The sequence below is a fragment of the Fukomys damarensis genome, unplaced genomic scaffold, assembly GCF_012274545.1.
Source record: "Fukomys damarensis isolate Sample0158 unplaced genomic scaffold, DMR_v1.0_HiC HiC_scaffold_12, whole genome shotgun sequence".
In the NCBI taxonomy this organism is placed as follows: Eukaryota; Metazoa; Chordata; class Mammalia; order Rodentia; family Bathyergidae; genus Fukomys; species Fukomys damarensis.
The window spans coordinates 17,535,598-17,559,528 of record NW_022900924.1 but is presented as its reverse complement, the minus strand read 5'-3'; the positions used below and the strand labels follow the sequence as shown (position 1 = coordinate 17,559,528).

Sequence of the window (23,931 nt, the reverse complement as noted above, 5' to 3'; positions counted from 1 at the left end):
AAAATATATATATATATATATATATATACACCTGGGATTACAGGTGTGCGCCACAACGCCCAGCCTATATACACTTTTAAATTGTTTAGAAAGTAAGCTGGGCATGGTGGCCTGTAATCCAGCACTCGGGAGGCTGAGGCAGGAGGATCGCTGTGAGTTTGAGACCAGCCTGGGCTACATAGTGAGTTCCAGGTCAGGTCAGTCTCAACTACATAGTGAGACTTTGTCTCAAAAAACCAAGAAAGAAAAAAAAAAAGTTTAGAAAGTTTAATGAAGCAGGGTACCAGGGTACAACAGGGTACACTTGGACGGCTGAGGCAGGAGGATTGCCATAAGCTTGAGGCCAGCCTGGGCTGCACAGTGAGTTCAAAACCAGTCTGAACTATGTGGCAAGACCCTGTCTCAAAAAAAGAAAAAAACAAAGCAGATCCCCCAAGATGAAAACAAGAGCTCAAATATGATCCCTGTTACCGAAGGAAGCGTAGGCGTCACCTCCACCTACGGCCTCTTGGGCTTGGGAAGGGAAATGGTGGAGGGTCCGGAGACAACTGCTTTTCCCAATTCTGACTCCGTCTGGGGGCTCAACAAGGAACACACACGCAGTGAGATACCGCAAATGAAGGTCTAGAGGCTCAGAGACCATCAGAAGTAGCTGTTGCACAGAATCCTCTAGGTAAAAAAAGTGTAATTCTGAAGAAGCCACACATTGTCCACTTTGGGGAAAATATCCCTGAAAAGGTAGTCAAAAATGAAAATCCAGTCTGGCACAGTTAACTCGATTCCTGAGTATAAAGGCAGATGAAAAGAAGGTTTTGCTGGGCACAGTGGCACACACCTGTGATCCCAGCACTTGGGAGGCTGAGGCAGGAGGATGGCCATGAGTTCAAGGGCAGCCTGGGCTACGTAATGAGTTCAAGGACAGCCTGAACTACATCCCTGTCTGAAAAAAAGGGGGATTTTACTCATATTTTAAAAATTATTTTATATTAATATAGTAGAACTAAGCAGTAGAAAGCTGCTTGTTTTAAGCAACTATTACAATGGTAAAATTATCAAACTGGGCTCCAGGGGGAAGGCTTATAATCCTAGCTACTCAGGAGGCTGAGTCAGGAAGATTATGAGTTGGAGGCCAGCCTGGGGAACTTAGGGGAACCCTGTTTTGATATAAAAAATAAGGGTGTGGCTGGGGGGGCGCTCACCCAGGCTGCAGCAGCCACTGAGTTCAACCCCAGCGCTGTCGGAAATAAGTCCCCGACTGACGGTCACAGTCTTCAGTATTATTCACTGTTGTCCGTTTATTCTTTGAAATGGGTCTCGTTTAGAAATAGCCGACCCTGGTGACAAAACCATGAAGCGGGGACTCCGAGTTGGGCCGCTCGAGTCCATGTCCCCAGCAGCTGACGCACAGAGAGGAGGCCGGGGTGCGGGCGCTGTGCAGCAGCTGAGGTGGCACCGCAGTTTGGAAAAGGCACAGAGGGGCCCTGGGCCCGCACGGAGGGCGGGAAGGTACTGAGCGAGTCGCAGTCAGGATTGCTGGCTTCTGGGACTCCTCTGTGGGTCACCTGATGGTCTGTGGCCCTCAGCCTGCCTCGTAGAGAGCTAAGCTCCTGCGGCCCCCAGGCCCCAGTTTGTGTCCCCACGGGGGAGCTTGCTGTCCGTCCCAGAACCCATTGACGGTGTGCGAGCTGCGGCTGGTGGTGTCCCTGCAGCCGCCTGGGCTTCCTCGGGGCGGAGCGGCCTCGGGGTGACGGTGACTCTCACCAGGGCCCGCTTCCCCTTGGCAAGAGTGCCAGGGGCCAGTCTGAGACCTGAGACCACACGGTGTCACTTCGCTGCTGGGTGAAGCCACCAGGGCGGCCCGCCCTTGGGTCCTGAGGGACCAGTGTCAGCGGCCAGCCACACCTCCAGCCGGGCCCTGGTCCAGGCTGTCCGCAGCGGTCTGTCCTCCCCACCCTGAGCGGCGAGACAGATCCAGCCACCGTCCCATCTGTCCTCGGCTCTGGGCCAGTGGGCCGCGCAGGGAGGAGACAGAGGTGTAGACCCTGAACGCTGAGGGCCACACGGCTCCCTGGGGACGGCACGGGGCTGAACCTCCGGAGGGTCAGCCTGGAGGGCTGGTGGGGGCTGTCAGGAGTCGCTCTGGCCCGGTCACCTGCAGAGAGGAAGGCGTCCCGGCCGGCCGGGGCAGCCGTCAGTAGGGCCTCCGGAAGCCGCTGTACTGGCCGTGGCTCTTGGGGAACTCCCTCCGGATCCGCCAGCGGCAGCAGCTGGGCAGGATGCCGAAGTCGGCCACGTCCTGGGAGCCAAAGCGCCAGGTGGCGTAGCAGCGGTAGGCGCAGTGCCTCAGCCGGCTGTTGGTGGCCTCCTCGTCCAGCGCCAGCAGGGGCTCCTGGTAGAGCAGCAGCTGCCGCAGGGCCGGGCGGGCCAGCACCAGGCTCCCGAAGAGCTCGGAGGTGGTGATGCAGGGCCCCGAGCTGCGCCGGCAGCACAGCTCCTCCAGGCACTTGTGGCCCTTGGGGAGTTGGGACTCGAGGCAGTTTCCACACCGGCACCAGCCCGGGCTGTCCCCAGACCCGGGGGTCCCCGTCCCCCGAAGCGGCTGCATCTGGTGTCCAGGGGCCGGGGCTGGATCCGGGAGAGGCGAAGGTAGTTTGGGCAGGTGTGTGAAGTCCATCGGGGCTCTCTGCAAACAGATCCACAGCCGTCAGTGGAAACAAGGCCTGCGGTTCCAGGTGCTTCTGTTTCATTAGCTTTTGTTTATGTATTTATTTATTTATTTGGTTCCGGGGATCGAACTCAGGACCTTGCAACTTGTGAGCAGTCAGCGGAACCACTGAGCTACATCCCCAGCCCTCATTAGCTGTTAAGGTGGTTTTCTTTTTTTTTTTTTTTTTTTTTTTACCAGGGGTTGAACTCGGGTCCTTGCACTTCCTCAGTGTTTAAAGCAGCATTTAATGTGCTAGTGACTAGGGCAACTGCCAAGCCTTCCGTGTGCGCACCAGGACCGGCTTGTATTTAAGCCATGGAAGCCTTTGCAGAACCTCGGCCAGGTATCCTTGTCTCCATTTTACGGATTTGGAAAAGGAAATTCTGAAAAGCCAGGCTTGCATTCAGACTTCATCTCCTGCCCCGGCCTCCCTCGCTCGTGGCCCCCTGCACACCAGGGTGCCCTCGCTTCTCTAGCAGTCTCGTGCCCTGGAATGACCCGCCACATCTGTGTGTGGTTACTCGGTGACCACTCTGCTTTCGGAGGAAGCCAGGGCCTGGTCTGCTTTTTTTTTTTTTTTTTTTTTTTAAGGCAGGGTCTCACTATGTAGTTCGGGCAGCTTTGAATTCATTATGCAGCCCAAGCTGGCCTCGAACTGGAGGCATTCTCCTGCCTCAGCCTCCTGAGTGCTGGGGTGACAGGTGTGTACCCAGCGGGGTATAATGAGGTTACACCCAGCTCCATCCGCTTTGTTTATTGCCGGATCCTTGGAGCCTGGGACAGTGGCCAGGACACAGTGGACAGTAAATATTTGTTCTCCGCTTCTGTGTCTGTTGTATTCCAAGGGAGGTGACCATGATTTCACTGCCATATCCATTCTCTGTGATATATACCTCATTCGCTGGACAAATAAGACCTGAGTTGAGTACATCAGAAACTGAGTTCTTTCATATGAATGTGCACAATAGCACCATTGATAATAGCTCAAAGGTGAAAGACCCATACATTCATCAACTGATACATGGGTAAACAAAGTACAGTGGACCCTTGAGTTACGGCCAGCCAGACGTAGGAACAACTTGGGTTATGACTAGAATTCAAGTTTTAACTTATAACCAAAGTCCTGAGTTACGACCCACATGCTGGCCGCTTTGCATCCAGATGGTCTCAGACACAGCTGTGACCCTTAAAGAGCTCTGGAAGGAGCACGGCCGCTTCCTCTCCTGTGTGGGGTTCACTGAGAAATCCCAGGTCGGTGTCTCTAAGGGGACCGGAGAGAGGCTTTGAAGGCTGTGGAGAGGAGCCTGAGCCTGCACTGACCAACGTGAGTTACAACCTTGGGAATGAATTGAGTTTGTAAGTCAAGGGTCCATTGTGCGGTCTGTCCACATTGTGGAATATTAGTCAGGCACGAAAAGAAAGTTATCACAGCTAGGGAGAGTGTGAATGAGGGCCAGCATTTGGAGCACTGTTGGTTGGTATCAACCAAAATGCAACATATGCCGGTCTCAGGACTCGGCACTTCCCCCCTGAGGTGACTGATCACCCAGCAGATGCCAGATATTTATATCCTGGCATGACTGGCATTAGCCTCAAACTAGAAACTACACAAATGTTCATGGACAGTAGAGTGGATAAATAAGCTAGAAATAATACAGACAGTGACAATGAACTTCTGTAATACACGATGTCATGGATAACACAAAAACAGTACGGATTGGAAGGAGCCAACTAGTCCAATAAGTATGTCGAGGACCTAAGCATATGATTTAGTTTTTATAAAATTCTAGAAAAAGTAAAACTAATCTCAGATACAGGGTAATGACTACTTTTATTTTTATTTTTTATTTTTTGGTTTTTTGGACAGGGTCTCACTATGTAGTTGAGACTGACCTGGAACTCACTATGTAGCCCAGGCTCATAGTGATCCTCCTGAACTCAGAGCGATCCTCCTGCCTCAGCCTCCCAAGTGCTGGGATTACAGGTGTGTGCTACCACGCCCGGCTGATAACTACTTTTAAAGGAGGGTAGCAATGAGATGGGGATGTGAGAGGGACTTCTGCTAGGAATAGTCTCTTTTTTTTTGGAAGGGCTGGCATTGATCCAAGGGCTTTGTGCATAGAGAGCAATAACTCCACCACCAAGCCCCGCTCAGCTCAGAACACTGCATTTTTACATCTGGGTGCTGGTTACATGAGTATGTTCGCTTTATTAAAATTCATCAGAGGTGATTTGTACAAATTTCTAGATGTATTTATATGACGTGGTAAATTTTTTATTTAGAAAAAAGACTGCCCAGCATGATGGCACTTGCCCATAATCCCAGCCCTCAGGAGGAGGCTGAGGCAGGAAGATCACAGTGAGTTTGAGACCAGCCTAGACTACATAGTGAGTTCCAGGTCAGCCTGAACTACACAGCAAGACCCTGTCTCAAAATAAAAAAATAAAAAAGACTAAATATTTTAACTTACTGGGATTTTTTGGCCCTTGACATCTTGCAGGCTTTTCCCGAGTAGCTGCTGGTCCACCATCCGGATGTGATGTTCGTCCACAAAGGACACGTACTTTAATGTCTGGGGAAAGCAAATGAAAAAGCTCATCTGTTTCTGTACGGAAGTATTTAAGAATCGCCTATCTAAGCAATGACAGCTACTGATCCCATTTACCAAGCAACACAGTGTTGAACGATGAGCTGCCCCGAATCCTGAGGTTTCCGAGTCTTGAGAGTAAAACCGGAAGAAGCCCAGGGGCCCTGAGCTATGCCTCAGGTCTGTGGGTCCTTGAGCTCTGGGAAACTTTCCTTTGTGTTTTCTCTCCCCAGAGAGTTATGGTGCTGCAGCTCCTCCAGTCATTTTATTTTGTTTTTTTGTTTGTTTTTGAGACAGGGTCTCACTATGTAGTTGAGTCTGACCTGGAACTCACTATGTAGCCCAGGCTGGTCTCGAACTCACAGCGATCCTCCTGCCTCAGCCTCCCGAGTGCTGGGGTTACAGGTGTGCGCCACCACACCCGGCTTCCAGTCATTTCCTGTTGGCTGAATTTCACCCCATCTTGGGCCATGAAACGGATTACAGGTGTGCCACCACACCCGGCTTCCAGTCATTTCCTGTTGGCTGAATTTCACCCCATCTTGGGCCATGAAACGGTGATTATTTTTAGTCACAAAGGTGAACTCTTACTTCAGTTGTGAACACATAGCGGACCATGACTTGTGCATTCAGCCGCTGGAGGAGGACAGGGATGTCCTTGTATGAGGGAAAGACAAAGGTGCCCTCTTTGTCTTTAGGGACCAGAGATTTCTCTTTGGGTGAGAGCATGGAGTAGAGCAGACTCGCTTGATGAAGGCCAAATTCATCAAATCGAAACATACAGATAAGACTCAAGTTCCCTGTGACTACAACCACCGACATCACTTTTGTGTATACATACACAGTTACGTGCGTGTGTGTAATGCACGGGTAGAGAGTATATAGTTTATGGGTCTATTTTTTAACATATGCCATACATAATTGTTCTATTAACTCTCCCCCCCGCTCAAAAAAATGTCTTCATAGCTGCTCACGCCAGCCCAAATAGCTTAGCGTCTGTGAACGTGGATTCTGAGGCCAGGCTGCCTGAATTGGGATTTCAGCTCTATCACTTGCTACTGTATGACTTCGAGCAAATCATTTCGACTTTCTTACAGACAAAACGGATAATAGTAATGCCTATCTGTTTTGAGCCGGTCTCTTTACGAAGCCCAGGCTGGCCTTGAACTTGTGAGGCTCCTCCTGCCTCAGCCTCCTGAGCGCTGGCATCACAGGCATATGCCTCATGCTTACCTGAAGGGCTGTTTGGTGGAGTTGGTGAGTTAATATATACAAAGCACTTGGAAATGCTATGAGAAGGTTTGCTTTTATTGCCCTCTGCCTCATTCTTTCCCTGCTATGGCTTACCATAGTTTTGCCATTCACCTAGAGGCACTTTGGGTACATGCGAGTCCCGGCGCCTTACCCGCTTGGGCTCCACCACGGCCTCACACTTCTTCCTGTAGTAGTATTCGTTGGCCGCGCAGGGTTCGCAGCACGAGCAGCGGGGGTAGACGTGCGTCCGGCAGAGGGCGCTCGAGTAGGTGTTGATGAGAAAGTCGATGAACACAGCGGCCTGGGGAACCCAGACGCGCCAGTGCTAGTGAAGGTTCTTCTTGAACATACGTATTTGTGGGACTAGGGGTTAAACCCAGGGCGCTCTACCTCTGAGCTATACCCCTGGTCCTCTTTTTTTTTTGGAGACAAGGTCTCACCAAATTCCTAGGCTAGTCTCCAGCTTTCAGTAGCCTCCTGCCTCAGCCTCCCAGCCTGCTGAGATCACAGGTGTGCATCACCACGCCTCTTTCCATATCACTTTCTTAAAGCCCGGGAAAGGGAATCTCTTACCAAACCAAAGTAGGAAAGAGTAGATCCGATGTACACAATCAAACTGATAATGTCAAATTTTCCTCCCTGGAATCAGAGCAGGATAAGTCACCAAGTTGAATGCAGAGCGCAGCCCTTCTGTTCTAACATCCAGTTGTCAGCCCAGGCAGGAAGCAGAGCCTGGGGCTCACCTCTGTGGAGACCGTGGGACTGACCGACACTGTGACCCTCTTGACCTGTTTCTGCCGTTCAGGCTGTGCCTGGACCTATGAACTAACTCACTTTCCTACCTACCTTCCTTCCTTTCTTCAGATTTTTCTTTTTTTTTTTTGAGACAGGGTCTTGCTGTGTACTTCAGGCTAATCTTGAACTCACTCTATAGCTCAAACTGGCCTAAAACTTGCAGCGATCCTCCGGCCTCAGCCTCCCAAGTGCTGGGATTACAGGCGTGCACACCACGCCCAGCTCCCTTGAACATTCTCAACAGAGAAGCATGTGAAGTGGGCACCACCGAGGGGTGGCTGTTCTCCATCTGGGTGAGGGTTTCCGACAGCCTTGCCCGGAAGTGGTGTGAGGCTGCTGGGAGCTGAGGGAGAGAGCCCTGCACGAGCTGGGTGCCCACCTTGTCCCATCCTCCGTGGCTTTCAAGCCCCTCAGCTACGTCTCCTTAGCATGTGTGCTGCGGGAACCGAAGTTTCCTAAATTGTGGGGACAGTCAGGCGGTTTGAGGGTCTGGGCTGCCCCATGACCAACCATGGACCCTGCGGTGTGGCCTGGTCACAGTGACTGATGCACCAGGGGCACCTCAGAGCGGAGGCTTCCATCTGAGCCTCTGCTGAGACCCCTGGCACACAGTGGTCAGGTGTCGGGAGCTGCCTGATGCCACCATGCAGAGGTGGTTGGCCTGAGAACAGTGCCCAGGCAGGGGGACGGATGTGAGACAGAGGGGGGCAGATTCCGGGCAAGGCTGAGACACCTGGATCCAGCCATGCCTGAGATCTGGTTATCCCTGAACTGTTCAGTTATATCAACAACAGTAACAAAAAGACGTTTTCCCCAAGTCAATCTGAGTTGGATTCTGTTACCTACAAACTATTTTGAAGAGGGATTTCCTTTCTTTCCCTTCCTTCCCCGCCCCCCTCTCCTATACCAGAACATTTTTAAAGCCAGAGTAATAGAATTCTCCCCCAGTCTGCATCCTCTCCAGATGGCCCGTTTCTGGTCAGGACACCAAGGACCATGACCATCTATGACCGTGACCCAAAGGACCCACTTAAAGTCCCTGCACAATAGTTAGGGCCCAGCCATAGAACGGGAACTCCCAGTCTGGAAGACGAGACTCACCGTGCCAAAAACCAGGATGTCGAAACGGATCCCGAAGACTTTTATCAGAGTTCGTTTTTCAACATTGTTTTCCCTGTAGTACTTGGCGTATCTGCAGGAGGAGAAGGATCCATATTTACCTCACTCGCTGTGAAAGTGCTGATATTTTATGGAAAGGAAAACCAAGCCAGGAGCCAAGCCCTTTGTCTTGTCTCCCTTCTGGGTCGGCTGCCGTTGGCAGAGGGTGGGACACAACCCAAGCCCCTGAATTACTCTCTGCCCACCGGGGTCCAAAGAGCGTCCCCGTGGCCTGGGGATCTAGCTCAGTGGTTCCGGCGCCTGCCTCGAAAGTGCGAGGACCTGAGTTTGATCCCCTGCACCAAAAAAAAAAAAACGGAGACTGGCTTTCAGATGGACACCTCCCCCCCGGCCTGAAGCACTGGTGGCACACGCGTGACTGTCGCATCGGGCAGCCGGCACAGCAGGTTCGGGCCGTCACGCGTGTGCCACCAGCACCTCAAGCCGCCCGGCAGTGAGACACACGGGTCACATCCCCATAGTGAACGTGTTAAGAGTAAAGCAAACAGGAGTTTAACCAATACAGATTTACAATAAGCAAAGGGATTTTTTAAAAAACTTCAAGCAGTGTGATCATTTAAGAAGGAACAATAGGTCTGGCCTCTAGAACAAAGCAAAGCAGTGGAGAAGGATGGATGAATTTTAGATACCAGTTATGGGGTTGGGGGACAATTGTACCTCAGCAATCTGTCCCGACTGTGTATGCGCGCTTGCTAGCTTGCTTTCTTTTCACTTTTTGAGGCAGGGTTTCACTATGTAGCTCAGGGTGGCCGCGAACCCTTGGCAATACTCCTGCCTCAGCCTCTGCAGCGCTGGGATTACCAGTGTGCGCCACCCTACCCGGCAAATGTCTCAAAATTTAAAGCACTGTGCAGGCCTAAACAAGTCCATGGAAGTTAAAAACCCTGCCTGCTGTTTATAATGCTGCTTTGGGTAAAATATGGAAGAAACCTGACTACCTGAGCAGACCCTCTCAGAAGTCAGTGAGAAGCTGAGCGTGGTGGCGCACGCCTGTAACCCTGGGATTTGGGAGGCTGAGGCAGGAGGATCACTGTGAGTTCAAGGCCAGCCTGAATTGCATTGCAAGATCCTGTCCCCCTAACAAACTTCAGCGACAAGGCCATCAGGAGGCTTAGGAAGCTTGCAGCCTAAACAGAACAACATGAGTCAGGTGAACCAGTCACAAGGAAGCTCACTGGGCCACTGACAATATGGTCCTGACCCGCGTCCTCAGGCTTTCGTATGTATGTGACTCCCCCAGGGACCTTGCTCAAGTGTGGGTTTTCCTTCAGTGTTTGGCGGAGAGGGTCCTTCTGATGTTCTGTGTCACGCCAAGCTCACAGGCAAGGCCTGCGATTCTGGTGCAGGACCAGACTCTGAGGCTCAAGAGTCCAGATCAGTGGCTGTCACGGAGTGAGCAGCAGGTCCCCTGGGGGCTGTGAAAACACAGATGGCTGGGCGCCACCCTAGGACCGTCCAACTAGGTCCATCCAGGGGCTTGAGAATGTGCGTTCCAAGGCTCCCATGTGATGTGGCCATCGGTCTAGACTGTAAATACTAAAATGTTTTCCAAATTGCTTCCCAGAACCGGGGCTCCTGTGGTTTTCTTCTTTTTTTTTTTTTGGTCTTTTTGAGACACGTCTCACTATGTAGTGCAGGCTGGCCTTCAACTTACTGTGGAGCCCAACTTCCCTTGAACATGTGGAGATCCGCCTGCCTCATCCTCTTGAGTGCTGGGGTTACAATACACCAGTGCACCCGGCTGTGTTCCTAAATTGGAAGGCACCACCCTTAGGGAAGGGAGTGACGCTGCTGGGGTCCTTCTCCCTGCCCAGAGAGGCCCTCCCTATATGCCATGTCTGGATTTTCTTCATAGCACGCATCGGAAACAGACTAGTTGAATTTGTCTGTTTATTCTATTGAAGTATAATTTGCATGTGTTAAAGTGTGCAAGTTCTAAGTGAGTCTTGACAAATAACTCCCCGGCAGAATCTACATCCCGCGAGCTCAGAGCATCCCAGCACCCCAGCTGTCTCTCGCTCTCCTTTCCACTCCGTTCCTCACCACCCGGCCTGCAGCCCATTTTATCTCCTTCAGTGTGGACGACCAGCTTTGCCTGTTCTCAGACTTCATCTAAACGACACCGAGTAGTCTGGACTTGTCCTTCCCGAGGCCCGATGTCCAAGGGACTGGGTCATCTGTGTTGTTGCTGTGTCCGTGGCTCGTTCCTTTTTGTTGATAGGAGGGAGTCTTTTCCTGTGGGAATGTACCGCACTTTATCCACTCACTGGCTGTTGGACATGTGGGCTGTTTCCAGTTGCGAGCTGTTCTGAATAAGACTTCTACGAACATCGGCACTCGAGTCTTTGTGTGGTCACATATTTTCATTCCTCTTGGATGAATTCGTAAGGTGGGATTGCGGGGTTTCTGGATTATGGGGCAGGTGTGTATTTGATTTTATAGGAAACTTCGCAGTAGTTCCCTGATGTGCCCATACCATTTTCCACATCCTCCAGGGATGCCGGAGAGTTTTAGCTGTTTTTCTCCTCTCCAACATTTGGAATTTCCAGTCCTTAAAATTTTTAGGTGGTTATGGTGATGAATACCTGTAGTCCCACACTTGGGAGGCTGAAGCAGGAAGATTGCTGTGAGTGAAAGGCCAACCTGGGCCACAAAGTGAGTTCAAGGCCAGCCTGAACTACCTGGTGAGACTCTGTCTCAAAACAAAACAAAACAAAACAAAAACAATAAAACAAAACCCCCAAAAGTAAAAAATCCAATGGTGTTAGAGCCAAGTATGTTCAGTAGAAACCACACCTGGATCTTTTTTCTTTTCTTTTTTCCATTACAGTGGGGATTGAACCCAGGAAGCTCTGCGCTACATTCCCATCCCTTTTCATTTAATTCAAAACAAGGTCTCACTGAGTTGCCCAGGCTATCATGTGACTTGCAATCATCCTGCCTCAGCCTCTCAAGTGGTGGAGGTTACAGGTGTGCACCGTCACACCTGGCTCACATTTCTGATTTTGAATTTTGATATTTTCCTGGGCTAGCAAGATGCTGTCTTTTGATGCGGGGCAGGGGCACCGTGCTGCAGCTGCCAGTCCGCACCTGTACCGGAGAGGGACCCTCGCCGCTCTCCCCTGGGCTGTTTCTAAGGCTCTGTTGTCCGGGTGGTGCCCCCCGCACGGATGTCTCAGCTTGTGACCCCGCAGTGAGCTGAGGAGTGACCTACAGAGGCCCCGCCATCGCCACGGGCACAGAGAAGGCCAAGACAATCATCTGGGGGCCTCTCAGTGGTAGAGCCCTTGCCTCGTGTGTGTGTGTGTGTGTGTGTGTGTGTGTGTGTGTGTGTCTCTGGATTTGGTCCCCAGCATCACACACACACACACACACACACACACACACACACATGGCACTGGACTCAAAGCAACAGAGGACACTTCTCTGGGTTCGACATGCGGGTGGGGACGGCAGATCTCCCCGAGCAGCAGGAAGGACTGAGACCGTGGGAACCCTCGCTGCAAGGGGGAAGGAAGTGGGCTCTTCAGCAGAGTGAACAAGTCGCAAGCCCAGGAATTAAACTACAATGGGCTCAGGATACATCCCCTCCAGGAAAATGCCGCCATCCCCTCACAGGCAGGGCTCTGCACGAGCTCAGTCCTGCGGCACATGCACAGCCCACAGATGGTCCAGCACCCATGCGGGAGTATTTCAGATAATAGGCCAGTGCGGATGGAATTATACAGGGAGTGGAGAAGAGGAAGGAGGGTCCACACAGCCAGAGAAGAATGTACAGCAGTTCACAGCTTTGAATACAACCACATAAAAAAATCCTAGAAATAAAGATACTGCCATAGGTTAGACAGGGTCTCGCTATGTGGTCCAGGCTGGCTTCAAACACAGAGATCCTCCTGCCTCAGCCTCCCAAGGGCGGGGATCACAGGTGTGCGCCACCTCACCCAGGATACAAATTTTCAATTTTGGAGGAGGAATAAGTGAGAAAGTCTTGATATAAAAGGGGAAGAGTACATTTTGGGATCAGGGTGATCTGGGTTAGAATTCGGACTCTTAGTTGTGGGTCTTGGGCAAATCATCAACCTTTTCCCAGATGAAACCTGGAGCACTAATAACTGCCATGGAGGGTCGCAGGGAGCTTCAGAGGGGACCACTGAGTAGCTGCTATGTAGAAGACCCCCCACCCCAAGCTGCAGTGGTCAGTACACCCACACCATGGAATGTTCTTTTTTTTTTTTCCTGGTAAGGGGAATCAAACTCAGGGCCTGGCACTTGCCTGGCAGGCCCTGCACCACTAAGCAACTCCCCCAGCCCTACCATGGAATGTTAGGAATGCTGTGGTCACAAATGTAATGGCCCCAAAGTGGTTTTTTTATTTGTTTGTTTGTACCAGGAATCAAACTCTGGACCTTGCCATGCAAAGCAGGCTGCAGAAACACTGAGCTAAATCTCTGGGCTGGCCCCAAAGTATTTTAAGTGCCCTGGGTATTAAAAAAAAAAACACAGATACCAGAGTGTGGCCTCAGGAAAGAATTGGTATAAGGGAGAGACCCCCAGTTATCTTTGTCTCAAGGCACAGGAATTGTGAGTTTTCCTCCTTTGTGCTGTTCTCTTATCCAAGTTTTATTTCTCTCTTACCAAGGGTGTTCATTCTCTTGCTTCAGGAAGCCAAACTGACGTTTGTGACAGCCAGGCGTGCAGTTCAGCCAGGCCTGGGGCCCCCAACACCATGCGGGCCGGCTGCTCAGTGAGAACTGTTACCTGAAGTTGTAGCCAGGGTACAAGGACTCATTGGCGGTCTTGTCGTCAAGGCGACGGAAGCTGTACCTGGGGTGGCAGCGATGGGACCACCTGTCCAGGTTGCAGTCCCAGTAGATCTCGATGCCCATGATTCCTCCCTGGGGTAGGGGGGCAACAGGAGAAGGTCTGTAAGCCCGCTGGGCCCTGGTGCTGCAGTCGCACACACAGGGAAGGGAAAAGGGCTGATGAAAGATTTCAGACCCATAATGTGAGCTGAGTTCAGACCCATGACTGTGCCATTGTGTTTAGACTTTTGTTGTGTTCTGAGACAGGGTCTCTCTGCGTAGTCTAGGCTGGCCTCAAACTCATTATGGAGCCCAGGCTGGCCTCGAACTTGCAGTGATCCTCCTGCCTCAGCCTCCTGGGTGCTGGGATTACAGGTGTGTGCCACCATCCCTGGCTCCTTAGACTTATTTCTAGAATATACCATCCAACAAATCTTTCCTGCATTCGAAGCATTCCTGCCCTGAAATCTCTAGTGCCCCCCATGAGAGACCAAGTTGGAACTTGTCAGTTTCATAACTCTGATTTGTTTTCCCTGTCAGTATTCCTGTAAGGAAGGCTTCTGGCCGCATGAGTACACAAAGGATCTTGAAATGGGGAGACTATCCAGGGTTATCCAGGTGTCTTAAGCACCCTTCTTATAAACACTGCCATCCTAAAGACAAGTGCTTTTCCAAGAGAAGGCAGAGGGTAATCTGATTAGAATAAGGCACTGCACTCTCTGAAGATGCCCCAAGGTCAGCTTTACAGATGGAGGGAAGGGCCACAAGCCAAGAAGTTCAAGGGAGCACTATAGCACCTGCCTGTTATCCCAGCTACTCAGGAGGGTGAGGCAGGAGGATGGCAAATTTGACCCCAGCCTGAGCAGCTTAGCAAGGGCCCTGTCTCAAAATAAAAAGGCGGGGAGGTATAGCTCAGAGCAAGGGCCTTCAGCTCAATCTGCACTGTTGCAAAAGAAGAAGAAGAAAAAGAAGAAAAAAGAGGAAGGACAAGGGAAGGAAGAAGAGGGGTCAGAGAAAGGAGCGGGGGGCGGGAGAAGGAGGAGAAGAGAAGAAAAGAAACAGGAAGCTGCTCTGGAAGAAGGCAGGACATGCATTCTCCCCTAGAGCCTCCAGGGGGAGCCTTGTTCTGCAGACCTTGGTTTCAGCTCCGTGACAATAGTTTAAGACTCTGACCTCCAGAAATAAAGAAAATTGGTTGTTTCAAGCCACAATGGTGGTCATAGGAAATGGACACCCTGGGCAGCTCACTCCTAGGGTTGTGGGCTGAGACGCAGGGACACAGGCAAAGTCCTTGGCCTGGCACAGGGGTTTTAGACACTTGCTGCACCTGAGCCATTTTAGGACCCCGTGGCCTGACCTCCGGTGGCTCCTGGACACACTACCCGTGATGCAGAGACGACACCCACCTTGATGGCCACGTCTGAGAAGCTGTCCCCCGTGTCCCGGAAGATGTCTCCTAGTCGGAAAATGGGACACCGGGGATTCTGCGTCTTGTGGAAGGTACACGAGGTGTTCAGACCGGGGAGGATGTTTCTCCTGGGCATAATCGAAAGCAAACAGACACCACGCTGGCGTGACCGGATGTGGCAGCCAGACTCCATGATGGTCCTGGGACCCCTGTCTCCCTGGGGAACGTCCTCTCGCACTGTGCCAGCGTCGGTCTGTGACCCACAGCACGTGGCAGGAACACCGGTGGCTTCCATCTTGGTTACTGTGGTCCTGTTTCCGCCCCTTGTTCTAGGGAAGCTAGCCACCGTGTCCTAAGCACACTCAGCCGCCCGAGGAGGATTCCCCACCCCTGTCAGGTATGGGGGTGACTGCAGCCCTAGTGGACAGCTTGACTACTACCCACAAGACCCTGGGCCAGAACCTCCCGGCCGAAACATTACCAGGTTCCTGACCCACAGAAATCGTGGGCGACAAGAAGAGTTCGTAGGTTTGGGATCTGTAGGTTTGGGATGATTTGTTACACAGCACAGGCAACTGACTGGTACAGCCAGTCATCCTGGGCACTTACGTGGTGTAGTTGTGGCCAGGGAAGTCAATGTTGTTCTTGATGAGCACTGTGAAGTTTTCCGCGCTGCTCAGGAGTGCAGGCCTGGGGGAGAGGGGGTGTGGATCAGCGACTACAGGGGCCTGGAGGGGTCAGTGAGCCAATGGGATCAGAGGCTTCTGGTTCTGTAGCTTTGTGCTTTAGTCTTTAGGATGTGTAAAGAGAAATGGATAGAGCGACCCAGTGGACAAAACCTTACAAAATTCTCCGGAAAGTGCCCCCACCCCCCACCCCTGTACTAGGGTCTGAGCGCAGGGCCTTCACACTGAACTATGTCTCCAGATCTTTCTTTGTTTTTTTTATTGTGAGGCACTGTCTTGCAAGTCACGTTGTCCAGGCTGGGCTCTAACTTGTGATCTTCCCGCTTGGCCTACCAGAGCACTGGCATTCTAGGCACGCATCAGAATTTTTCCCTTCTTGAGGCTCTGCGACATTCACAGTGTCACCTTTTACTCTCTGATGTAATTGTATACTTAGATATATGCAGGGTTTTGTTGATAAATGTTTGACAGCCAGCTCTCTAGGGGAGAAAAGACCTAAAGGGCACATATGAGGCTAGGCAGGGATGAGCACGCTACATATCCGGGACTCTTACATTTTACAGGAGTGTTCACATTTGCAATCGATCTCTAATGCCTGCTACATAGTGATGGGTTTGTTGAATGAGTAAGTGAACTATCTTGGCTCACTCATACAGATGAGGAAACTGACATTCAGGGGTTGCAGGCCCAGGTCAGGTCACTGTGCAGCCCGGGGCCAGGCACTAGGAGCTGCGCAGCATTAATCTCATGGACAAAGTTGGTGGCAGAGCAGAACCGAAAGCCAGAGTCCCTCAAGGGATCCTCTGTCTTGAACCACGAAGTCCTGGGGAGCAGGCTGACGTCCCACCCCTAGCATCCGTTCCTTCTGTGCCAGAAACTTCTGTGACCTAGAAATGAACCCGGACTGACCACTGAGGGCCAGGCAGGGTGATGCTGGCCCAGACCTTGGCCTGGCCCCCTATGTGCCAGATGGGACGGGAAGACGCATCCTCTGTGCCGCTTGCCCCCGGAGGGAGCAGGGCACAGTCACTCTGGTGTAGGCATGTGTAGCTATTTCAATTTCAATTTTATTAAGATTTTTTTTCTTGTGGAAATAACAAATTCAATTTAAACTGGCTTTGGATTGGGGGAGGTACTGGGGATTGGACACACGGTCTGCTCTACCCCATTGCTCTACCACTGAACTGTATCTCCAGCTCTCTGATTTATGTTTTTCCCTCCAGTAAATGAGACATCCCATGTTTTGGCTTCAGGAGGGCTTGATCCAGGTGCTCAGTTGCAGTGTCCACATTTCAAGTACTCAGAAACCTCATGTAGAGGACACATTTTTTTGGACAGTGTGAGTATAAAACATCCCCACGATTGCAGGAAGTTGCATTGGACAGTGCTGGCCTAGAACCACCCACCACATTCTAGGGGCAAATTGTGTTTGTGTGTGTGTGTGTGTGTGTGTGTGTGTGTGTGTGTTTGTGCATGTCTGTGTGTGTATGTGTTTGTCTGTAAGTCAGGCATGTGGCTCACTTTACAACAGCTGACCAAGTTCATCTCATTTAAACAGCCCCACGAGGTAGGTGCAGTTAGTGTTCTCATTTTGCAGATGCCCCTCAGAGATTAAGCCACTTTCCAAGGTCACGGAGACAGATTTGCTAGAGGCAGGATTTGAATCCAGATCTTTCCCACTCTTCCCTGATGAAATGCATTGGCCCTGTGCTTTCTGAGATCTAATTGAGATCCTAACTGTGTGTTAAAGAGGAAAATTAGTACAGGAGCCCCCAAACTGTGTGTCCTGCGGGCATTTGAGAAAACTTCCTGTCCTCTGCTCCCTCTTCCCTTTCTCCCTCTTCCTTTCCATTTCTCTCCTTCCCTCCCTCTCTCCTACCTGCTGTTAGTCACTCTGTGTGGCATTGACTGGTCACAGCAGTGCTGCAGTGCTAAGGAACGGTCTGGGAGTGCCGGGAAGGTGCTGGGCACCCAAGGGGGCTTACGGGAGTAACTGGGCACCATCTTAACATGCTAACAGCTAGCACAGCCTCTAGAAGACACAGAAGACTCAGGACTCTGGTCGCTGCTGAGGGCCCCTGTGTCTGTCCCTCTTCCCACCCATGCAGCTCACCGGGGGGCCTCTTCCATGGCCTCGATAGGGCACCAGGCGGAGACTTCGCAGGTCTTTTTGGTCCCACTGTGCAAAACACACCGGCCGGTCTGGATTCCTAAGAGGTCAGAGGTCACAGAACCCGGATGTGAGTGGACCTCGGGGGCGGAAACTCCCCAGAGGCCACCATGGTTTCCACCTAAGCAGCTGTAGTTCCTGAGGACCCCATCCTTCTCACTAACACACCCCAGACGAAGCAGAAAAAAACAGGCTGCCTTTATTTATTTTGTGTGTGTGTAGCACTGGCGCTAGAACCCAGGGCCCACACATGCTCCAGGTCTACCATGGAACAACATGTTCAGCCCCCTTTTCACATTTTTGAGACAGGGTCACGCTAAAGTGGCCCAGGCTGGCCTTGAACTTGTAATCCTTCTGCCTCAGCCTCCCAAGTAGCTGAGATTACAAGCATAGATCACTCCATTTGGCCACAGTAAGCTTTTAAAAAGGAGTGAGAAAGAGGAGGGGGAGAGGGGGAAGAGGGAGAGGGGACAGAAAAATACTGGATTCAGTTGGCCCTTTCAGCTTTTGTTTGTTTGTTTTTTGTTTTTTGAGACAGGGTCTCACTATGTAGTTGAGACTGACCTGGAACTCACAGCCCTTTCAGCTTTTTTGTTTGTTTTTTGTTTTTTGAGACAGGGTCTCACTATGTAGTTGAGACTGACCTGGAACTCACTGTGTATCCCAGTTTGGTCTTGAACTCACAGCAATCCTCCTGCCTCAGGAGGAAATCCTGCCTGCTGGGATTACAGGAGTGCGCCCCCATGCCTGGCTTTTTTTTGTTTTTAAACAAGGAAAGATCCTGAGAGGGAGCAGAGTGACTCCTCCCACCTTGTACATGCAGACTAGAACTCGGCTCCTCAACTGGGCAGCTAGGTCTCTCCAGGGTTTGGTCTTGAACTCACAGCAATCCTCCTGCCTCAGGAGGAAATCCTGCCTGCTGGGATTACAGGAGTGCGCCCCCATGCCTGGCTTTTTTTTGTTTTTAAACAAGGAAAGATCCTGAGAGGGAGCAGAGTGACTCCTCCCACCTTGTACATGCAGACTAGAACTCGGCTCCTCAACTGGGCAGCTAGGTCTCTCCAGGGTTGCAGCCCATCCAGGGATGTACAAAGCCATGGAATGACCATGGGGCATCATTCCACGATGTCAGAGTGAGGGAGAATTGATTAAATGGTGAGCCGTGTTAAAAGTGAGCTCTATGCCAACTCGAATGTATGCATTGTCATGGAGTACAATGCAATATATTTTCAAACTAAATTTTTTATTTTATTTTGTCGTATCCCATGCCATATTCATACATAGCATGTGTACATATAACCACTGGTGGTTTTGTAATATTTGTTTTGTTTTGAAGACAAGGTCTCACTATATTTTAGGCTCACCTTGAACTCATCACGTAGCCCAGGGTTGATCTCTTGATCATCTTTCGGCAATCCTCCTGTCTCAGCCTTCCAAGTGCTGGGATTACAGATGTGTACCACCATGCCCGAAAGTATTCTTGTTTGTGCTTTTTTTTTTTTTCCCCCTCCTCAAAGCTGGCAACTGAATGCAGGGCCTCACGCAGACTAGGCAAGAGCTCTACTGCTGAGCTACACCCCTGGCACTGTCCGGTATCTTTTTAAGTTAGAAAATGAAATGAGGTTATTCTTCGGGTTAATATGGATTGTGTCCCCAGGCTTCCTGGGGGCTCAAGGTCACGCTCCTCCACCTCTGGGGAGATTCAGCGGGAAATTTAGAAACCTCAGAAGGTGCAGTGGGCCATGTGATTTTCTACCAGTTTGACCTGAGTATGCCTGGGTTGGAGGAACTTCTCTCGCTAAGACATTGGGGTCACGTTCAAGGGCACCGCCGGTCTGCCCGGGACAGAGCCAGGGCATGGGACAGATACCGACTCCCCTGAGGCGTGGTGGTAGTGGAGGAAGGCAGCTGAGAGACAGAGGCCAAGACCTGAGCCAGACGCTGAATGACACCAAGACCCAGAGCAGCGTTCCCCAGGCTCAGGGACAGAAACAGCGGTACCTTTGCTTTGCGGGTCCATCCATCCCTTCTTACAGCCCCGGTCGGAGGAGCAGAGCGTCCTGGGTGTGGGGTACTGTGGAGAAGCACAGGCAGCGGGAGTCATCAAGAGCGTCTCGGAGGCCTGGAGACGCCGAAGTCCACGTCCACACAGTGAGAGCTGTATACCAACTACTCACGGTGTCGTGACTCAAGGCCGCCAAAAAGTGGATGTGGGCCAAATGGCCACTGATGACAAGTACAGCATGGCTGAGTCTTAAAGACCACACTGGGTGAAAGAATCCAGTCACAAAACCCACTTTCTGTGTGATTCTGTTCCTAGGAAATGTCCCCCAAAGGCACAGCAGCGGGACAGAAAGCGGCTGGTGGTTGATAGGGGCTGGGGAGGAGGCAGAGGTGATTCTTTCAGTGACCACGGAAATGTTCTGGAGTTCCACAGAGGCAACAGTGGCACTGTACAGAGACTAGACACCTGTGCACTGTACACTTCAAAGCGAGGGCTTTATGGCCTGTGAATTATATCTCGGTAAGAAATAAAAATGTAGGGCCGGGGATTTAGCTCAGCGGTTCGGTGGCCTGCCTTGCGAGCACAAGGACCCGAGTTCACAGTGACCACGGAAATGTTCTGGAGTTCCACAGAGGCAACAGTGGCACTGTACAGAGACTAGACACCTGTGCACTGTACACTTCAAAGCGAGGGCTTTATGGCCTGTGAATTATATCTCGGTAAGAAATAAAAATGTAGGGCCGGGGATTTAGCTCAGCGGTTCGGTGGCCTGCCTTGCGAGCACAAGGACCCGAGTTCAATCCCCCGCGTAAGGAGCCGCCCTCAGGGCCCTGTGGCCGCAGTACAGGGTGGACAGAAGGCGCCAGGGACAAAAGCTGAGCTAGCATTTTTCTCCCAGCCTGAGAGGATGAGGCCAGTGTCACTTAGCCTCGCTGATAGAGAAAATGGGGCTGGGGATGCTGCTATGGGCCTGAAGTTGTTGTGCGTTGCCAGCAAGCTTGAAACTAGTTATGCATGGCCCCGGGCTGCCCAGGGAGCCGGCCAGGGGAAGGCAGGTCCCCTGGGGAAGGCAGGTCTCCAGGCTGAAGCACACAGAGAGCCATCCTCCTGCCCAGCCGAACCCACAAAAAAGCAGCCATGTCCCGCTTTCCTTCGCCTCTGACCTGGACCTCTCCGGGAAGCCTCCGCCCTGGCAGTCACCTCCTTACCTGGGGGCACAGCCCCTGCTCTTGGCCTTCGGTCCGGAGATAGTTTGTCATCACGAAGAAGGAGTTTCCCTGCAGAGAGAAAGGAGAGAAGGAACTCGGAGGCCCTGGAGAACAGGGCTGCTTAGTCATAAAGACGCAGCTTGCTAAGTGCCCGGGGGCGAACCTCCGCTCTTTCAAGCGTCTAGAAATCCGGTCTGTGGGCAACACACAATCACACAATCCACTGAGGGCTTTATGATCAAAGCTGCGTGCGCGTCCCGCTGGGCCGAGGCGAGCAAAGAAACATTCGCAGGGACTGTGTATTCCTTTTCCAACCCAGCCCCAAAAGCAGCCGTTTCATTTTTCCAACACAGTAAAATTGTATTCAGTTGAAACTCGGGAGACCTGGGGAGCCGCAGGCTGGGCGTGGGCTGCGTCCTGGGGCGCTGTCCAGATTCCTCGGGACTTCATGAAAGGGTGCCGGGGCCTCCTGCCACCTGGCAGCGGCGGGCTTTAATACCCGCTGTTCGAAATGAGCAGGTAGCAGCTTGGGCCGGATGGGCTTGCGCAAGCTCCCTGCCTCCCCTGGCTGCAGACCCCTTTGTCCCTCCCACCCCCACCTGCTCCTTCGCCTTCTCAACTCTTAATTTCTCCTTTTTGGTGACTGCTTTCATTTTATCTGCTTGTGAGCTGAGCAGCCGCGCCGTTCTCGGAGAACACATCTTCTCTGTCACCTACATCCTTTTTTCCCCGGACAAGTGTACCAGGAAGAGTGTCCTGAGGACCTGGGTTGACCACAGATAATGCACGAGGCCTGGCACTGTCTGAGTGGTGAATCTGTCGCCCTCTTGAACCCAGGCCGACCTCCCTGGCGCGGTGGCCCTGCTTCTAACAGGCTGTGTACACAGCGAGTGTGAGCGAGCCGAATGGTGTTGGAACGCGCACCAGGCTGCACCGCTATTTTGGGAAGCCCTGTAGGACTTCAGCAAAGGGGCCTCTTCTTTGAACTGCCGGGTCTGGCCCACTTTTGCAGTCTTTTTAGGTTTTCTCAGTTGGGATTTTCACAGAGCTTTTTAAAAAGGTGAAAGATTTATTCGATCTGAAGAGAAACCAGAGTGTCACAGAGCTTTTTAAACAGGGCCATTGTTTTTCTGAGTGAGCCTCTGAGCCGCAGGGGAAGAAGGCAGAGCCCTGGTGACAGTGACCAGGGCCCAGGCCTGGGGGGACGCTGGGCACTCACCTGCAAAGGTAAGGTGTAATCTGCGGTGTCAAAGACCCTCTGCACGGGTTTCTTCATGCCGTCCACCACCTCCTCTCTCACCTCCGCTACCCCCTTCACCTTGGTGTGCACGGAGCTGATGACGGGCTCCTTCCGTTGGTACATCTTGTCACTCACCAGTGCAAAGCTAAGTGGCAGACACAGAAAAACACACACGGTTTTCTCAATGGAGGCCCAGCGCCTCCTTCCAGATCCTAGCTGTGCTTCTCTGTGACTCACTTTCCTTCACCAAACAAGAACGGTAGCTGTGCCTGCCTCCGGGGATTTTGAGGATTCAATGAGGTATGTATGCAAATTCCTTAGCATAACATCTGCTGTGTGATGAGCACTTGGTACAGGACAGCTGTTGCCTCTTGTCCTGCCTTTAGTCACCTAATGTACACACTGATTTTATTTTTTTATTTTTTTGAGACAGGGTCTTTGTAGAGACACAGCGATGCTCAACAACTAGGCCACACACCGCCACACACCAAGAGGTCTGACAGGAGATTTTATTCAGGAAGGCAGTTTAGGGAGAGAGGAGAGAGAGAGAGAGAGAGAGGAAGGAGAGAAGTACAAAGAAAGGAAGGTCCTTGTATTGTTTGGGGGCTGGGCTATCGCTTATTTGTGAGGAGTGGGCTACTTTTAACCTATCACCGGCCAGGTTGTCTTTTATGGGTTCAGTTCTGCAGAAACAGGTTTAACTTCTCTGGACCGCTGTGGCCTTGCGGGGAAGGAAACTAAAGATAAGAGCATGAGGTCATTTTAGGAGCCAAGAAGAACCAGGAAAATGCAGCCTGTGATGGCGGGCATCAGGTCCCTAACAGTCTTGCTATGTAGGCCAGGCTGGACTCCCTATATGCCCTAAACTGGGCTTAAGTTTGAGGTGATCCTCCTGGCTCAGCCTCCCAAGTACTGGGATTATAGGTGTGCACGACAGTACCCTGCAACATCCCAATTTAGAACAGCTCCTCTAATAATAAAGCCCCATTCCGAGCCGGCCTGCCAGCTTCATCCGGGGGCTCAGGAACACACGGGCACCTTCCTGCCTGCCTGTATCTGGTGGGTCAGCCACCTGCTCGTCAGAAGTCCTCGCCTGCTTTATAAATGCCGACGCCCAGCGGCTCCTCTTCACTGAGTACCCATTGCATGCCCGGTGCTCTCTAGGCGGCCTCTCATCACTCTGCACGGCCACAGTGAGACCGTCACGGGCACAGTCTCCCCTGTGGACGAGCGAATGGCTGAGAGGGAAGGGAACGGGCCCAGGCTCACACAGACAGACGGTGGCAGTCCAGCTTTCGCCCTCTTGACCCTGCTCGTGCCTGACACAACTCGGCCCCCGGGCTCCTGCCCTCCGGTCGGTCCACTCACTGCTCTTCATGCTTCTGCGAGACTACGCCTAAAAATTATTATGGGGGTGGAAGAAAATGGAATGAATAGTTAAAGATGATAGGTTCTGTCCCAGTTTTTCCAGTCTTCCCTATCTGTGTTAGTTACTTTTCCTTCGTTGCTGAGACCAAATACCTGCCTCCCAAAGTTAGAGGAGAAGGGCTCATTTGGCTCACGGTTCAGAGAGATTTCAGTCCCTCGTCTGCTGGCTCCAAGGCAGGGATGACAAACGGGACATCGCAGAGGAGAAACAACGTGGCGCACACAAGGCAGCAAAGGCAGCAAGCGGTTTGACAGCATCTTTCTGCCCCTTTTATCTCATTCAGACAATGGGATTGGGGCAATGCCAAACTGATCGCTTAGTAATTTAGTAACTACTAAGTTTAGTAATCACACGCCCTTAACCCCAGCATCACACCCTCCAGATTCAGCCACCCCTGAAATAGGAAGTCGCACCTCATCCGCATGAGGCTCTGGGGGGACAGCTGTACACAAGCCGTGGC

At 51.8% G+C, this 23,931-nt stretch overlaps 1 protein-coding gene across 12 annotated transcripts in view; it reads right to left on the bottom strand.

Annotated features, from left to right (window-relative positions):
• The window catches only part of P2rx7 (purinergic receptor P2X 7), a 40,055-nt gene that overhangs the window by 4,096 nt on the left and 12,028 nt on the right, over positions 1-23,931 (bottom strand). For 8 of the 12 annotated variants that reach the window (XR_004516795.1, XR_004516789.1, XR_004516793.1 and 5 more), the window contains exons 2-13: positions 22,022-22,187; positions 20,803-20,871; positions 19,591-19,663; positions 17,533-17,629; positions 15,343-15,423; positions 14,732-14,861; positions 13,282-13,418; positions 8,446-8,536; positions 7,123-7,188; positions 6,701-6,850; positions 5,179-5,280; positions 1,200-2,683 (exon numbers count right to left, since the gene is read on the bottom strand). Coding sequence is in view for 1 of the 12 variants with exons in the window: in XM_010604411.3 (XP_010602713.1) it covers positions 2,192-2,683; positions 5,179-5,280; positions 6,701-6,850; positions 7,123-7,188; positions 8,446-8,536; positions 13,282-13,418; positions 14,732-14,861; positions 15,343-15,423; positions 17,533-17,629; positions 19,591-19,663; positions 20,803-20,871; positions 22,022-22,187 (1,654 nt within the window). In the remaining 11 variants the exon portion in view is untranslated. Of the gene's footprint in view, positions 1-936; positions 2,684-5,178; positions 5,281-6,700; positions 6,851-7,122; positions 7,189-8,445; positions 8,537-13,281; positions 13,419-14,731; positions 14,862-15,342; positions 15,424-17,532; positions 17,630-19,590; positions 19,664-20,802; positions 20,872-22,021; positions 22,188-23,931 lie in introns of those variants that run through there. The other 4 variants (XR_776421.3, XR_776427.3, XM_010604411.3 and 1 more) reach the window with 3 other exon arrangements.